At 42.7% G+C, this 18,298-nt stretch overlaps 1 protein-coding gene across 1 annotated transcript in view; it reads left to right on the top strand.

Moving 5' to 3' along the window:
* The window catches only part of NAV2 (neuron navigator 2), a 203,079-nt gene that overhangs the window by 180,656 nt on the left and 4,125 nt on the right, over positions 1 to 18,298 (top strand). Inside the window, exons 22-35 of the mRNA XM_059475385.1 lie at positions 371 to 482; positions 787 to 932; positions 3,505 to 3,513; positions 3,903 to 4,075; positions 6,018 to 6,171; positions 7,118 to 7,277; positions 7,751 to 7,851; positions 9,161 to 9,256; positions 9,932 to 10,100; positions 12,180 to 12,415; positions 13,582 to 13,736; positions 14,199 to 14,270; positions 14,748 to 14,944; positions 15,122 to 15,240. Coding sequence (XP_059331368.1) covers positions 371 to 482; positions 787 to 932; positions 3,505 to 3,513; positions 3,903 to 4,075; positions 6,018 to 6,171; positions 7,118 to 7,277; positions 7,751 to 7,851; positions 9,161 to 9,256; positions 9,932 to 10,100; positions 12,180 to 12,415; positions 13,582 to 13,736; positions 14,199 to 14,270; positions 14,748 to 14,944; positions 15,122 to 15,240 — 1,899 coding nt within the window. The remainder of the gene's footprint in view (positions 1 to 370; positions 483 to 786; positions 933 to 3,504; positions 3,514 to 3,902; positions 4,076 to 6,017; positions 6,172 to 7,117; positions 7,278 to 7,750; positions 7,852 to 9,160; positions 9,257 to 9,931; positions 10,101 to 12,179; positions 12,416 to 13,581; positions 13,737 to 14,198; positions 14,271 to 14,747; positions 14,945 to 15,121; positions 15,241 to 18,298) is intronic.

Here is an 18,298-nt window from a genome sequence, read left to right as displayed (position 1 = left end):
GACACAGGTCTTCAGCATTGCGTATTTCTGTAATATTTTCCATCCCAATGCATCCATACATGGGCATGTTTGAAAGAAACGCCAAGAAAAATACTTACAAGACTGGCAGCATTGTGTTTTTGGACAGTATGCTTGAATAGACATTATTTCTGCATTACACAATACATGCATTTTTTTGGTATCATCATACCTAAGCTGTTTTGCACCCTGCTGAGGGTGTGCTTCCCCAGGTATCCCAAACCTCATTTTCACCTCCTTGTACATATATATTCCATAAAGTCACTATGAACTATCAAAGCTTAGATGGAAAAGCAACTTATTTGGTGTTCTTCTCCTGTGCACTGTCATATGGTTTTTTCCCTTATTCAAGGACTCAGAACTGAATGAGTTAAGGAAGACAATTGAACTCCTGAAGAAACAAAATGCTGCTGCTCAGGCTGCCATCAACGGAGTCATCAACACCCCTGAGCTCAACTGCAAAGGTGAGAGACAAGCACCACATACAGAGGCTCCAGGGCTCTGGGTAATACTGATGTAACCATCAGAGTTACCCAGAGACCAGAGTAACCCACTAATTTACACTGTCATAAAGAGCTGAAGGAAAGGTTTGAAGCATCTCCGATTTTAATGTCATCACAAGAAACAAGGATTTGAAATCCACAATCCATCCATTGGGACGAGGGCTTGTCAGAGTGCTGTTTTCCCAAAATGCAGCTTCAGGATTGCATTATTGAAGCCATTGATCACATTTCCTAGCTAATTGTGACTGCCTGCATTGCTGCCCAGGCCCTGGAGCTGCCCAGCCCGCGGACCTGCAGATCCGGAGGCAGCACTCCTCAGACAGCGTGTCCAGCATCAACAGTGCCACCAGCCACTCCAGCGTGGGCAGCAACATCGACAGCGACTCCAAGAAAAAGAAGAGGAAGAACTGGGTGAGTAGATTGTAGGAGACTGTGTGAGGTTTTTGTGAAATTGTCAGGACATGCACGGTGTGACCGTGTTCACAGGGGTCTGAGGATGAGGGAAGAGACGAGGATCTGACTCTGTGTTTCAGAAGGCTGATTTATTATTTTATTGTATATATTATATTAAAACTATACTGAAAGAACAGAAGAAAGGATTTCATCAGAAGGCCAGCTAAGAATAGAAAAAGAAGGAATGATGATAAAGGTTTGAGGCTCAGAGAGTCCAAGCCAGCTGACTGTGATTGGCCATTAATTACAAACAACCACATGAACCAGTCACAGCTGCACCTGTTGCATTCCATAGCAGCAGATAACCATTGTTCACATTTTGTTCCTGAGGCCTCTCAGCTTCTCAGGAGACAAAATCCTAAGGAAAGGATTTTCATAAAAGATGTCTGTGACAGCACAGTGAAATGCAGCTCCTTCCTGCCTCGTGCAGCAGGTTAGCACAAGGACTATGCCCTGCTTAAATCCTGGGTAAACTCTCCTGTGAAGGCTTTACTGAGTTGTAAGTGATGTCTGTCCTTGTGCTGACTCTGCATAGGATTGAATTTTAGCTTGACAGTTGTAAAAGATCAGGTCTGGCTAATAGGATGTCCAGTCCCTTAAGGAAAATGTGACATCTGTCATTAAAGGAAAACAAACATAAGAGAAGATCATTCTTGTGGCTTTTCTTTTGTTTTTATCTTGTAGGGCTTTCTTATAAGTGAACATATTAAACAGTTTAAGAACTCTTTGTCCAGAATTAACTTGGACTGCTAAGAATAATATAAAAATACTTACCTTTAAAAATTTTTCATGATGGACATCTCTTTTGGAAGTTTTTGCATTACTTACTTGTCCTTTCCCGTTTTTCCCTCTTTGCTCATCACGTACTATGTACAAGGTACCCTGTACTGGAGGAAAGGTACATTATCTTCAACTCCATTTTCAATTAGACCATAACTGCCTTAGTGACCTAGTCTGATTGTAGTCTGGACTGAAGTCCCTAGATCCTTTATTGTAGTCAGTAAAACAATCCACCCCTTTCTTCCCACTGGATTTAAATCTCCCTGGATCTCTTGGGCGTACAGATAAATCTGTAGAGATGCAAAATTTGGTTAGAGCTGGTAAAAGCTATTTGCTCAGTATTCTCTCAGAAATGTTGATGAAACTCCTGAACTGTAAGAAAGAGCTTCCTGAACAAGTTCTTGTTTTTATTTCTCTCTTATCTTAGAGGTTTCATTGTGTTATCTCTTGGTATTGCCAGCTGCTTCACAGAAGAAGCATTTCCACTCTGCCCCTTAAATAATTGGTAGAATGGAAACAACATCTTGTCCAAATCCTTCTTGTACTGTGCATTAGTATATAGACAAAATAAATTGCTGTATCTTGTAAATTTCTAGCAACCCTTAGTTTGTGACACAAAACTTTTGTAGTCATTAAGCCTTGGTTAAGATGAACACTCTTTAAAATTCTTGTTTAGCTTCTATTTTTGTTACTGTAACCTAGTGGATATGTTCTTACATCAGCCCACATTTCTCACTCATCAGATAACTATTTTTGAAGAAGATTAAGGGAACATGCTTTTCATTATAAAGTTATATAAATACAGTTTTCATGAAGTAGAAGAAACAGGACAGTATTTTTGTGTTGTTATTAAAACTGAGTGCATCATTGCTGTGAAATGAAGATTGGAAATTAAAACACTACAACAAAGAATATGTGAATTGAATCTGATTCACACATTCTTTATTCCACCAGTGCTGAGGGAGCTCTCAGCCAAGCTCTTTGTGTTCTGTGTAGAAGCAATGCAGATGTCCATTTAGAGCTGAAACATCAGAGTTTCAGCATTTCTCATTGTGGGAATCTTTGTCTAGCTTCAAAAATGTTCTCAGCTCATATTAAGCCAGCCTGTGTACATATGCAGATTTTGCAATGGCATTAAAGGTGTACATGGAGTATCCTGAGTGGGAGGGGAACCACGAGGATCATCAAGTCCAGACCTTGATTCCCTGGGGGTTTAACTTTTAGGGCTCCCTAAAAGTGAAACTATATCTAAGAACATTGTCTAAATGCTTCTTGAACACTACCTGTTGAATTGTAACTTTGGGGTCACAGCAGTTTATAATGATTTGAACATTAATTCTTGTTTGGAAAATGGCAGTCACATTCCTAAAGGTTATTTTAGTTGCAGGTAGGTAGAGAAGTTGCAGTTTTTTCATGTGGTGAAATACCTGTTCCTGCAAGGAAAAATACATATTAACTTGGCTCTTAGCCAAAGCACTCTGCCTGAGCTAAGGAGAAAATGTAATTTAAATAGTTAAAGAGTTTGGCTCTGGTGTCTTCCTCAGGTAATGCAAAACAATGGCTGTATGTGGTTTGAGACACCTGGTTTTGGAAAATACAGGGTTCTGGTTTTAAAGCAACTGTTTGTCTTTGTTAATCATTGGTCGTGTTTGTCTCAGAAACCCAAAACTTCCCTTATCAGTGGCTTTATCTGTTAAAACATGTCTTTTTTCCTTCCCCCACTTCCTTTTGCTTGCACTTCTCGTGGCAGGTCAATGAGGTAAGGAGGACCTTCTTTAAACTCCACAGCTAACCCCCATTGACACCACTAACCCTCCAGCACCATTAACCTGGCCTGGGCCCGTGCCAGCACAGCTGCAGGCTGTCACCACGCTGCTGCAAAGCTTGCTGCACTCAACAGAGCTTGCTGTCATGTAGCTCTTAAAAAATAGGAAGCATCCATAGCCACTCCTATTGACCTTATTAATCTGATAAAATAGTTAAGGAAAAAAAAGCTTTTTTTGTTTTTCATCCATGTTACTGTGTATGTGAGTATGGCTGTAGCATCTGGAGTATTTGCATGTTGAAAGTTTTTACTCTGTGGCTTTTTTTGCCTGGTTTCACTCTTAATGATGGACCTGCTGCTGTGGTCTTTTGTTTTTGTTCCAGTTACGCAGCTCCTTCAAGCAAGCCTTTGGGAAAAAGAAATCTCCCAAGTCAGCATCTTCTCATTCAGACATTGAGGAGATGACTGATTCCTCCTTACCTTCCTCACCAAAGCTACCACACCACAACACCACTGTTTCAACACCACTGCTGAGAGCTTCCCATTCCAATTCCCTGTAAGTGATTTTTTTGTAATTTTTAGACAGAAGACAACATGAAAAGCATCTTGTTGCATTGGGAGAGGAAAGGCAGAGGACAGAAATGCTGAATTCATGTGTTCAGAGATTTAAAGATGCATGAGCTGACTCCCAACCCAGTACCTTTCCATTAGTGTCCAGGAAGCCAAAAATCATTGCGCCAGTACTGAAGTGTAAATGTTTCATTGGGTTGCTCTCTCAGCAGAATGTACTGAGTATCAAGGATATTTATAACCAGGGTGACCTTGAGGTGCCAAATTAATTGGATCTCTTGCTGTTAATTAAACAAACCAGGTCAAATCTGGGATTTGGTTTCTCGTGTCTAAACACAGCACATACTGTATTCATCTGCCATGATAAGTTCCCAATTCTATTGACAAATTCAGATAAAGGAAAGGAAATCAAACACTGTGGGTTAGTGATACAGGTGAACTCATCTGACTGCTTGTGCCTGGTGGATGGAGATGACCCACTCCTCTTTCCTTCTGTAGCTTCCTAGCCACCTGTGCCTGGTCCTTTCTATGGCCACCTGTGAAATACAGTTCAACAATTCCTTTTCCAGGCTGTTTTCAGTGTGAACTCACATTTTAGAATGTACATGGGAAATTTAGTGAAGCAGCTTTTATGTGAATTCCATCAGTAGCTTTGTCACTTGAGCAGCATAAATAAATACAGAAAGCTGTAGCAGGCAGTATTGTGAAAGCTGTAATTAGCAGACAGCCTCCTGGCCTTGGGAGGTCGTGCAGAGCTTCCAGCCTGATCTCAGAACAAATGCATTGGAGTAGTTCCCCTGCACTTGTTTTCACATGAAGAAGTGAAAACAATAGCAATAGTTTCCAGCTGTATAACAGTGATGAAATGTCAGTAGCAGGAGATAATCCCCCATGATTTTTGTTTCAAAGCTTCCTCTGTCTCCTGAGCCTAACTCAGAGTGTTTCTGGTGACTACAGCAAGTTGTGCTTTACAGCTCTCAGCCCAGCAAATTGTCAAATGATGATCCCATCTGTCATCAGCCAAAATGCTGTGTGGGTACATCTCACCTTGCTATGGAAGGCAAAATGATAAACATGAACAAAGAGTAAATATGTGAACTGGGGAAAGCATAGAGCACAAGTAAAACTAGTGTGTCTTGGCTTATTGGCTTGTTGGTGGGGAAAATATCTCTCATGAAACTGATTTAGGGAGAGACATGTTGGGTAAAATCTCCCTTAAAGCGTGCAGCTGTGTGGTTGATCTTTATACACATACAGTTACAAATGTGCTGAAATGTTGTTACTCACTCAGTTTTGGTTTTGGTTTTTTTTTTGTGGGTGGAGGGAAGAAAAATGCCACCAAAATTTTTTTAAGCGTAAATTCTTTAAAGCGAGCAGGAATTTATCATGCTTGAATAGGTGTAGAGTTCCAAAGCCCTCCAGAGCAGTTCAGGGAAACCCAGCTGTGCACACCTGGTGAGCTTTAAATCTGTCTGTGAACTCATCAATCTCTAACCAACTGCTGTTAAATGCCTGCACCCCCTTAATTTATTTAGATTCTGGCTTTAGAAGTTTTCCTTTATAGCAGCTACTGTAAAAAAAAATGAAGACTATCCAATAGTAGGTGATTTCAGAGAATTCTGTTTCAGATGCTGATTAAAAAGTTAAGCCTCAGACATCTTTGTTTCATCTGACTCTAAAGTTTCCATGGCCTGTTTAATATCTGACTTATGGCATCACTAATTCAGTAAGCCAAAACTGCTACCTGCTTCAAGCAGAATAAAAAGAATGACTCCTCTTCTGCTAATAAATCCTGGAGAAGCAGCAGAGGGCCAGAACTGCTACCCTGCTTCGAGCAGAATAAAAGCAGCTCCTCTTGTGCTACTGAATCCTGGAGGAGCAGCAGCAGGAGAGGAAGGTGTGTGTGTGTGTGTGTTGGTGTCGTGCAGCATCTCGGAGTGCACGGACAGTGAGGCCGAGACGGTGCTGCAGCTGCGCAACGAGCTGCGCGACAAGGAGATGAAGCTGACCGACATCCGCCTGGAGGCGCTCAGCTCTGCCCACCAGCTGGACCAGCTGCGCGAGGCCATGAACAGGATGCAGGTGAGGAGCAGCCCCCACGTCCTGCAGCCTGTGCCGGGGTTAAATTTTCCCTGAAAGTCAGCTTGAACGCCTCACATCGCTGCCCTGGGTGGCGGCTGTTCCAGCCCCGGGACAGCGTTTTGGGGACAGCGTTTTGTTGGCTGTCAAAATCACAGGATCACAGAATGATGAGGTTGGAAGAGATCTCTAAGATCATAGAGTCCCACCTGTGCCCTAGCACTCAACCAGACTATAGCACCAAGTGCTGTGTCCAGGCTTTTCTTAAACGCATCCAGAGATGGTGGTTCTACCACCTCCCTGGGAAGAGCATTCCAGTATTTTATTATTCTTTCAGTGAAAAACTTTTTCCTAATATCCAATCTATCCCTTCCCTGCTGTAGCTTGAGCCTGTGTCCTCTGGTTCTGTCAGACCAACCCCACTTGTCTGCAGCCTCCCTTCAGGAAGGTGTAAAGAGCAATAAGGTCACCTCTGAGCCTCCTCTTCTCCAGGCTGAGCACCCCCAGCTCCCTCAGGGGTTCCTCACAGGGTTTGTGTTCCCAGCCCCTCACCAGCCTCATTGCCTCCTCTGGATGTGCTCGAGCATCTCAACATCCCTCCCAAACTGAGACACAGAGCTGGGCACAGCACTCCAGGTGTGCCCTCACCAGTGCCCAGTACAGGGGCAGAGCGACCTCCCTGCTCCTGCTGGCCACACCATTCCTGATCCAGGCCAGGATGTTGCCATGCTCTCTGCCTTGAGGTCATTGCATTTCAGTGTTAGTGAATTCCCGCATACTGAGGTATTTTAGGATACTTTGAAGAGTTTCACAGAACAGACATTTTAATAATTAAAATCCGTCATTAAAACATGATGGAAACAGCCTTTCTGCTAAACTGTCATTTATTCTTAAGTTTCTTATGTTGCTGTCTTATAATTGCGTTTTCACTTTGACTTGTCTCTTCCAGAGCGAGATTGAGAAGCTGAAAGCAGAGAACGATCGGCTGAAGTCTGAAAACCACGGCAGCTGCAGCAGGGCTCAGTCTCAGGTTTCCATCTCGTCCTCTCCCAGACACTCCGTGGGTCTCTCTCAACACAGCCTGAACCTCACGGAGTCAACCAGTCTCGGTGAGCTTAATGAGGGGTGCTGGGACAGGTTTCATCCTGCACTTGGAAGGCTTGGGTTGGTTAGCCATGGAAAAATGAGAGCGTGAGGATTATTCACAGCTGAGGTGTGGAAATATGTCACGAGCTGGCACAGAGCCCTCTTTTAAATATCATCGTAGGTCTGCTACACCCTCGGTCAGAGGTGTCCAATTATGACCTCAGCTCTGAAAAGTCCTGTTTAAAGCCATTTAATGGTGCACATTTGCCAGGGGATATATCATAGGAAGGAAAATACAGAGTAACTGGCTAATAATTTTCAATGACCTTCCCTTTTTGAGAGGGATATGTGGTGGGGAAGGCAGTCAGCCTGGTTCTTGTGTTTTACCTCGGGGCATGTGAAGCCCAGGCGTGTTGTGTTTGACTGCAATAAACCAGAACAGTCCCCATTGTAAGTGAGCTCCAGCTGTGAGGCTGCTGATGTTTCCTGCCCACAGACATGCTCCTGGATGACCCTGGAGATGGCTCTGCCCGGAAGGAGGGAGGCAGGCACGTCAAAATAGTCGTCAGCTTCCAGGACGAGATGAAATGGAAGGAGGTGGGTTGTGTTTCATCCCCAGCTTTGGAATGTCAGTGGCTGCAGAATGTGTGAGGGAACTCAAGTTTGCAGAGGACTTTCAAGGTTTTTCTCAGGAAAATGGTTCATTTGTGTGTTGATGGTGATAGAGAAGGCACTTGGCCACCTCCAGCTTCCCTGGAGCTGCTGAGAGGGACCAAAATGCCAGAAGCACCAATCTTATGGAAGAACTTGACAAATTCAAACTGGGAGAGCTATACCATATCATTCTAGTTTAAGTTGTCCCCTCTGGCACAAGTGCCCTGTTTAGAATGACATCTTTCAGATGTTTTCCATCCACAAGTACGTGAAAGAATCCTAAATACCCAAATAAATTGCAAATAATGTAAAGTTGCATCTTGTGTCGTGTGTTTAACATGCTTGAATATATTACACAGTCCTTGACAAGCAATGGCCTTGCCACCTCACATTTTTGAGCACCTGTAAAAGTGTGTTTAAGAAGTAACTTCATGTCTTCCTGAGGGATGGGCAAAAATCTGGATGATCAGAAATAAAATGGACTCAGCAGCTCTTTCCATTAAATACTTATTTTACATTAATTATTATAACCCTGGATAAGCAGTAAAACTGCTGCTGATTGAATGCAATCACAGCAAGTTTTAGTAAACTTCAAATCTTATGATAGAAATTAGTTTTCTCTTCAATTAATGTTTCACAGTGAATGTAGCTGTAAAAAAACAGAAGAATTATATTTATTCTGATTTCTATTATCTGCCTTAAAAATCCCTTACAAAATGCAAAATTCTGTGGTACATCAAATATAGAATATAAATATAAAGTTTCTTTCTGTATTACTAGAGCCATGTATACAGTACAGCCATGTATAGTTTATCTATATATATAGGTTTCTGTGCCCACAGCAGAATTTCTGAAAATAAATAGGATAAACCTAGCAAATGTAACATCTTTGATTGTGAAGTCATGGAAGAATGTACTTGACGTCTACTTTTCTGTCTAGAATATTCCTAAGAGACTTTCTGTCTCTTTGCTAAACTGTAATCCTCTCAGAGATTTTTTAATTGTTCGTGAATTGATTAATAAATACCTTTAACTTAACATCACAGCCACCTGAGTATTGTTTAGATTTGTGACTCCAACACTGTAGAAAACATTTATCATGTGAAAAGAGTTCCATATGCCATTCAGAATTCACCATATAGAGCAGTAAGGATGCACCATCATTGAGAAGCAAAAGGGGGGCGGGCAGGGAAGCCAGCACTTTAATTCCATTAACCACACTTGTCTGACAGAGTTATCCCTGTGCCTTTAGGACTCCAGGCCTCGCTCCTTCCTCATAGGCTGCATTGGAGTCAGTGGGAAGACCAAGTGGGATGTGCTGGACGGGGTTGTGAGGCGCCTGTTCAAGGTCAGTGCTACAAAACCTGTGAGCTCCAGGGGTTCTGGTGGTGCCAGGCTGTGCTGAGCTGTGTGCATTGAGCACTGTCCCAGCAGAGAGCAGGCCCCAGAGCTGCCTGACTGAGGTCCCCTGCCCCAGAGCTGGCTTTGTCCCCGAGCGAGGCACTCCTATCCGGGTAGCTCAGTCCCTCTTGGGGACAGAGTGCCCAAACACCCAGGCTGCTCGTAGCCACTGCTGCCTTAGCAAGCTCAGTGGATTTCAGCTCTTCAGTGATTCTCAGCTCTCTTAGGATTCCAGCTCCTGCTTGCTAAGGCTCCTGTGGGCTAGGGGGAGAAGCAGACACGAGAGAGGAGAAGAAAAGGTCCTGGTGATTCCACAGCGATGGTTTATGGAGGGGTCTGTGAAGGGTCCCAGTGATGGCTCTTCTTCTGCCAAATGGGATAAACCAGCCCCTTTTTATAGGGTGTAGGGGAATCCAAACTTGTCCAATAGTAGGGGTTAGGGGAAAATGACCTATGGGGTTACAGAGATAAGCTAGGGTCCAAAATACAGAATACAGGGGCTTATTTCTCTATCCCATCATGACCCAGCAATTCCTACTGTTAAGTCTCAGCCCTCCACAGAGCCTTAGACAATTCTGTGGGGTCTGCTGCCCTGACCTCGTGTGTCCCTTTGCCCCCCCAGGAGTACATCATCCACGTGGATCCCTTGAGCCAGCTGGGGCTGAACTCAGACAGCGTAGTGGGCTACAGCATCGGGGAAATCAGGCGCACCAGCAGCGCCGAGACCCCCGAGCTGCTGCCCTGTGGCTACCTGGTGGGGGACAACAACACCATCTCAGTCACCATCAAAGGTAAGCTTGCCTGACCTGCCTGCTGGGCTTCTCTCTGTTCAGTTTTACCAGTCAGGAAGCTCAGAGGAGTGGAGATTTTTTTATTGCGCTGCTTTTTCCGGTTCCTACCGTTTATTTACTTCCTGCTGTTCTCATTTGATAAACTCAGCACTTGGGGCATGCTAAGTCTGTAATTTCAGCAAGTTTTCAACCTGTAACTCTATGGAAAATTGCACAGATCTTCAGTTGTCCTGGAGGAGACCTCACATCACAAAGGATGCAGTGGAGCTGTTTGAGCAGCAAAGTGCTTTCCAAATGAGTCAAGCCTCAAAATTTCATTGGCTCTTTGTCACAGCTATAGTTATTATTTCCTTCATGCAGGATTTAAAAAAAAAAAAAAATTGGATCTTGACTCATTTGCTTGATTAGTCTTACTGAAGGGTCCCTCCTTAAGTACCAGGAAGGAGGGAGCCCAAATTTTATGAAACTCCGTAAAATCCGGATTTCTCAAAGTGTATGGTTTTTAGAATTCCCATTGATTTTATTCTGTAAGACTGATAAAAATTTAGTATTTGTGTTTCTCCTTTCATTTCTCAGGGAAGAACTTTTTTATGAAAACTATGCTGTGAAACTTCAGTTCGGGGTAAAACCCTCAACTGCTGCATTTTGAACATATATCAGTTTGCTCAAAGTTAGACCCGTGAAATCTGCAGACAGATGGTATTTGAGAGCAGTGCCAAACATTCTTCAGATCAACTTTGAAATTTGACTGAAAGCAGATTTTTGAATCTTGGTGTAAAAACCAGGTTTCCTTGTATAGCAAAGCAGTGGGCAGGAAGACAAAATAAACTGTGAAATTCATCAATTTACTGAGGCTTGAAATGAACCCAGGATATTCTACTTATATAAAATGCATTGTCCAGTCATAAACCCTAACTGAAATATTGCATAAGGTCTAACTGTGTCTGTAAAGCTGCAGTTTGAGTTTATATTTAACTTGCACTGACTTGACATGTGCCTTGAATGTTCACAAGGGATAACACTTTTCAATAAAATAGAAATGTGTTTAATCAATTTATGGAAAATCACTTACATATACCTTTGAGATATAACGCTGCCTATATAAATATTTAATATTCCAAGTAACCACTGAGGTGCAAACATTCCTCTGGGTGATCTGCCAACTTCCCTTCCTGCTGTTTATTTTGAAGCACTGTGTATTTTCCCTAAGCCAATTCTGCCTAAAGTGACTGCTGACATGGCATAAATGCTTATCAGTACGAGTTTTCTGTTAGAGGAGATAACTATCAGCATACAGAGGAGGGGTTTAATTACAAGCATTTGGGAAAGTAGGGGGAGTTGATGATAGCTGGGTTTGTTTTTTTTTTTTTGTCTAGTGATCCAAAAGTAAACAGGTACATTCAGGGTGAATGCGTGGTGAAATGCTGTAAAACGGATGGCTTGTGCATGAAAAGTGTAGCCTGGAATCCTTTGGTGTGGCAGCTCCCAAAGGGCCTCAGGGATGCAGATGAAGATTTAAAGAGGCTGGAGGGGGATCCAGGCTAAGGCCAGGGGTTGCCCCTGCACTTGTGTCCAGCTTTATGTGTGTGCCCGTGCTCACAGGGGTCTGAGGATGAGGGAAGAGATGAGGATCTGACTCCATGTTTCAGAAGGCTTGATTTATTATTTTATGATATATATTGTATTAAAACTATACTAAAAGAATAGAAGAAACGATTTCATCAGAAGGCCAGCTAAGAATAGAAAAGGAAGGAATGATAACAAAGATAACAGCTGACTGTGATTGGCCATTAATTAGAAACAACCACATGAGAGCAATCACAGATGCACCTGTTGCATTCCACAGCAGCAGATAATCAATGTTTGCATTTTGTTCCTGAGGCCTCTCAGCTTCTCAGGAGGAAAAATCCTAAAGAAAGGATTTTCCATAAAAGATGTCTGTGACATCTGTGTGCCTCTCTTGACCATGAGGGACACTGGGCTGGGGAAGGGGTTTAGCTCTGAGGTGAAGAGCAGCTTGCTCAGGTCCGTTGGATGAGAGCTGGAAATGCCCTGAGCGAGGCTGTGTCCCTGCTGCAGGTGTCTGTGAGAACAGCCTGGACGGGCTGGTGTTCGAGTCGCTGATCCCCAAGGCCATCCTGCAGCGCTACGTGTCCCTGCTGATGGAGCACAGGAGGATCATCCTGTCAGGCCCCAGTGGCACGGGCAAAACCTACCTGGCCAACAGGCTGTCTGAGTACATGGTGCTCAGGGAGGGCAGGGAGCTGGCCGAGGGCATCATCGCCACCTTCAACGTGGACCACAAATCCAGCAAGGTGAGCGCGCACAAACCCTCCCACACTGCTCACAATGAGAGACCTTTCCTAGCCTGGCATTTTGAACCCTGCTTCACTTTCAAAGCATGATGTTTGTCCTGAAGGAAGCAATACTCAAAGGTTTTCAGATTCACTTGATTATGGGTCTGGAACAGCAGGCTTGCAGGTGTGTACTTAAACACCTAAAGGTGTCGTGACTTTCAAGTGTTTAAGGAGCCTGAGAATTGCCCTGGAAGTTGAACACCTGCATAAAATTCCCAGAGACTTAAGCAATCCCTATTGCATGTGGGCACTTTTCCCAGAACCCTGAAATGCATCTGCAGGCTGTCAGGAGGTTCTGCAGCTGCAGGTATCAGCACTGTAATCGTGTGCTGGGTTGGAGGGGCTGTTGTGCAGACACATTCCTGGGCAGGTAAGGCGTGTCTCTGCTGTTTTATGTGCTGCTGGTTTTGATGAATATACTTCCAGTGATCATCTAGATTAAAGAAAAGGAAAAAAATACAAATCTGAGTATTTGATGGCCTTAGGCGTATTTTCCTCTGGAGGAAAGGGATGGTTGAAATTGTGGTTATATGCCACTGGTATGATTTCAGACATGCTTTAAAGCTGCTGAGAGCATTTCAACCACTCATCAGCAGCACCAAAAGCTCATCCGTCATTCCAGCATTGCTGAAGGCATCCAGATTTGGCCTGTGATGAGGGATGGTTTGTTCCAGATTAATTTTGTCATCTGTATTTAGATGGAAAAACAGTTGCAAGATGATACAACAAATCTAGCTGGAATGCAGAGTTTGGTTTGGAATGGGGAGAGTTGATCAAGTTCCTGAAAAGAAACAAAAATATGTTTGAGACCTCTTAGGTCTGACATTGATGCATAAAAAACACAAGCTAAATTACAAAATATTACCTCTCTTTAAGCCCTAATCTCACACAGGATTTCTGGCACAGTCTCTGAGTCTTCAGCATAACCTACAAAAGAGAAAGAAAACCATATCTTGGGTTTTCTCCTAGAAAATGAGAAATTGTTAATGAGAAACATGATTTGTTAGATGTCAGACTCTTTTGCTTTAGATTTTGTTACCAGGCTTATTTATCTTAATTGATTTTTTTAAGAAATGTGAAGAAAAATATGTTTTTTGCTTCTTTTCTTTGTATGTGGTATGCAGGAACTCCGGCAGTACCTGTCCAACCTGGCAGACCAGTGCAACAGTGAAAATAATGCTGTGGATATGCCTCTTGTCATCATTTTGGATAATTTACACCATGTTAGCTCCCTAGGAGAGATCTTTAATGGGCTTCTGAACTGCAAGTACCACAAATGGTAAAGAAACAGTGTCAGAACACATTTCAAATGTTAATCCTGTACTCAGAGCACGCTTCTGCAAAATCCAATCACACAAAAACAAAGTCTACATTGATTTAGTAATGTGGAGGAAGATGAGCAGGTTGTCCATATTGTGGACAGTGCTTCAGAGGGATCTTTCTCCTACATAGAATTATCTGTTTTTCTGAAATAAGTAATTTAATAGTAAGCATTTGCTTCATGATGTAGACCATTAGTAGTTAAACCCCATTTGTGGTGGAAGATCCTGTTTTGGGACTTCTGGTTTGCTTCCAGAATTTGATGTTCACAGCATCTCAGTAGAGAATTTGGTGATAAGTAACTACAAAACCTTCTTTGACAAAAGAGTTTTGAATAACTTTTTTTAATATTCAGGTTTTACTTAAAACTTGTTTTTTGAAGTTCACAAGTTTGATTTGCTCGATTTTTTTCTCCCAATAGTCCGTATATTATTGGAACAATGAACCAAGCCACCTCCTCCACACCTAATCTTCAACTTCACCATAATTTCAGGTACTGTTTATTCATGTTTCTCATCTATGTTTGTGGGCTGGCAGAGAAGTAATGGCTACTGAGTCATTTGAAATTGTTCTTATCAGCTGAAATAGCAATGTGAGAGAGAAATGCCATTTATTCCTCGTTGCTGCCCTGACATGTTCAGCTTGGTTATGGTGCTGTCATTAAAGGAACTGGGTTCATGAAACTTTTATTTTATCCAGGATTGTTAAGATATTTGATTTTCTACCAGATTTTCAGTAAGACAATATTTAGGCAAAGCAGATTATTGAGAAATGAGCTGAAACAATGCACAATAAAAATTGGCTCATCTAGTGAAATATTCCAAAGTAACTTTTGCTGAAAAACAAGTATGACTGGAATAGCCCATTCTGATCCTGATAATCTGGAAATAAGAAGAGAAATGTAGTCAGGAATAGTTACCCTCAGTAGCATGGAAGAGAAATAAAGTGCATTTCTGGTGTTGTGCCATAGATGGGTGCTGTGTGCAAACCACACTGAGCCAGTCAAGGGCTTTCTCGGCCGCTTCCTGAGGAGAAAACTGATTGAAACAGAGATCAGTGGCAGGATGAGGAATGCAGAGCTGGTGAAGATTATTGATTGGATTCCCAAGGTCTGGCAACATCTGAACAAATTCTTGGAGGCTCACAGCTCCTCTGATGTTACTATTGGTAAGTACTGTGCCCAGGCATATGTAAATATATGTATTTTATTTCCTTGTGTACTTCCTTGTGCTGTGTCACATAAAAAAGGCTTTCTTTAAAACCCTGCTTTTAGATGTCATCACCCTATTTTTGATGCTTACTGTGCTTGTGATTTGAGTGTAATCTCTGAATTTCCTTCTCCAGGTCCACGGCTCTTCCTTTCGTGTCCAATAGATGTAGATGGTTCTAGAGTTTGGTTCACTGACTTGTGGAACTACTCCATCATTCCATATCTTCTGGAGGCAGTAAGAGAAGGGCTGCAGGTGAGCAAGCAAAGGGGAAAATCATAGCTCTAGATTGGCATCTGTTCAGAAGGCAGCAAAACTCAATGGTGGCAACATTTTCTGTAGATACTGCCTTGCATGTTGAATATCTGCATGTCTATGCAAATGTAACCAGAGTTGTCAGTAATTTCAGGCACAATGAGTCTCTTCAAGCACTTTTGAAGTAGAGAGTGGAAGAAGTGATTAGATGCCAAACTGCTGATGTTTGCAGTGGGGGGAGTTAGATGTACAAATGCCTTTCAATACTGAGTTCCAAAAGCACACCTTCAGATTATCCTGTGCATCACAGAAATAGGCTCATCATCATGAACTGTGTTACACAGGATTTTCCTTTGGAAATCAAATCTCTCAGCATAGGAACAAAGCTTTGCACAGAGAGAATGTGTACAGGAGCAGTATCAGTAACATTTTGTTTACTTCTCAGTATTTAAGATGATTTTTTTAGTAGATTCCTTCATAATTCTTTCAGAGGATGAGGTGAAATCATCGTTGATTGTGACTCAATTACTAAACACAGATAATCTGGCAATTTAAGATAGTTTTTGGTGTCCCTATGACTATGAAATTTGTTGGAATCAGGAGGAGGGTTCAGCAGAGAATTGCTGTAGACTTGCCATTCAGATAGGGGAACAAAAGAGGTTTCTTAATAACCAGCTCTTTGTTCACAGAATAAGCCCAGCAGCACCTACTTGAAAATACAGTTTAGAACTAATCTTTTACTAATGGCTTCTTAAAAAATTGTGAAACACATGAATTCTCCCAAGTTTTGGGTACAATTTGGGCAGCTGCCATTTGAAATTTGCCAGTACTTGGAGACCTCATTCTTTTTGGGACAGTTGTGGTAGACTCTTTGCCATAAGGAAAACAACAGGTCCTGGAATACAAAACACACTCGGGAACTTTGCTAGAAATAGAACAGGAGAACCATTTTACATGAAACTTGTTTTAAAGGAAGGTAATGGGAGCCAGGAACCTTTCCAACCTAAAACAAGAAAATGTAGAGCAGGTGGTTTTGCTTGCTCTTGAAATGGGGAGAACTGATACAGTAATGATGGGCTCCTTGCACTGGGTTTTGGAGCTCTCATATCATTGATCAATACCTGTGGAAGGCATTGAAAAATTGGTAGTGGAAGTGGAGAGGGAGTAATTGATAAAACCATCCTTTTGCTTCCTTGTTCTGCCCAGTACCTCCAGCTTTTCCAGGTGTGAGGACTTCCCACAGTTTCCCACTGTGCTTTAGATTCTTTATAGCCTTCAGCCCCATTTCCCCAAATTGCACTAATTCATCCCTATTTAAATAATTTCTCTTTTGTTTGGTTGATGGATAAGAAGATGCACTTTAGTACTTGAAGAGTAGCCAGAGTGGTGGTAATGAACAAGCTAGTGCTGGAAAGGTGGGTTTCATCTGGGGCTGTTTTCTCTTCCTCACCCCACAAAGACTCCTCTGAGCACATCTTCTTTCCCGAAATTGCCTCCTAGAAAGGAAAGGTGGACTCCTAATTTTGCTCTGATCTCTGTGCATCTGCTCTCAGCTATTTTTGTATTTCTGTTTCTCATTTAGAGAATTATTTTGGGTCAAATACAAACAAACCAAATGAATCCTTGCAATAATTGCTCCCATGGGAGCTGGCTTGTTTTGTTCTTCAAAACAGGGATGTGGAAATTAGAAGGTTGTATAAAACCCAAGTTCTTCCTGCTTAGTGTATCAGTACAGAATGCAGCACCCGCAGAAAGAGGACACAGAGTCCCTGTGGCTTCCTGCACTGTCACTCATACTCCAGTGATTTTTCTTTTGTGCTTTGAGGAGCAACCTGTTCCATCCTTGTCCCAAGACTTGCTCCCTGGAAAATGTGCCACTGGGAGGGGTGGACAGACCTGATTGCCATGGTTGGTGAGGCATTTATCTCTCCTGAGCTCAGATCCGCTCAGAGTTTTGCAGGAGAAAAGATGTGAAAAATACAAAGTCCTCACCACTTTATGATACAAATGACACGTGTCATTGTAAATTTGAGAACAAGGTTGAAGTAGGAAATCTGGCTGGCCCCACCTTGCAGCTACAGGGAAGGTAAAGTAGCAGGGCCGAGGGATGAAGGGTCTGTTTCAGATTGCCTGGCACCATCTGCTGGAGCCTCCTGCCTCACAGCACACCACGGGCTGGTGCTCACAGCACTTCAATACTTTGTGCATGCAGAATCTAAACCCACAAAAAACATACAATGGAGAAATAGCATTGAGGAAAGTGAGATAGTCCTAGATCCATCTGAGAACTGGGGAATTTCTTTGCTAGGCCTTTGTTTTTACAGGAAGGGGACAATGACAAAATGTCAGAGAAAAGCAGCAGTTGCTGAAGGATGTTGATGGTGATATTTATAAAGTGGAAATAAATGTTTTAAAGCCACTTGTAGTTGTATTTATGCTTTTGGAAGTCATGAAGCATTCAAATGAATGTGTTGTCTAGCTAAGACAAATAGAATAGAACAGGGAGGATACGTTGGGATTATTCAGTAGTACAGTCTGTTCCATCCAGAAAAAAGTTTTGAAGCAGAGCTTGCCTGCTTAGGAACTTGAGCATGGACAAATGCTGCTGGTGCTTTTCCTTGGTTGAACACAAAAAAAAAATCTGATGGAAAACTTTATGCCTTGACATCCACCATTCTTGCCTGGTGACAGATCTCATGTTTCCTCTTCCACATTCCATGGATGGCAATTTGTAAGGCAGCTCCCAGTGCAACCCAGATGTCAGCACTGATGGCTTCTTTAGTGCGCTGAGGTTGTTTAAGCTGACTTAATTAGGTGATGTGATGTTCAGGCATTTCTTCCTGCAGCTGGTGCCAAGAGAAGGAAGGGCACTGCAATCTTGGAGAAGGTGGTCAGCTCCTTCCAAAGCAGTGCCATGACAAAGGGCTTGGTGTGTGTTTAGGGAAGGGAAACTCTCTCATTCAGTCCTGCTTGCCAAGTGTTTCCTGCAGCACAGGAACCGTGGCACGTTCATTGTGGTCAGGTAGCATTGGCTGAGATGGTTGGAACGTCTGACACG

This window comes from Ammospiza nelsoni, chromosome 6, assembly GCF_027579445.1.
Source record: "Ammospiza nelsoni isolate bAmmNel1 chromosome 6, bAmmNel1.pri, whole genome shotgun sequence".
Classification (NCBI taxonomy): Eukaryota; Metazoa; Chordata; class Aves; order Passeriformes; family Passerellidae; genus Ammospiza; species Ammospiza nelsoni.
Note: the sequence above shows the minus strand (reverse complement) of the source record. Positions and strands in the feature narration are given on the sequence as shown.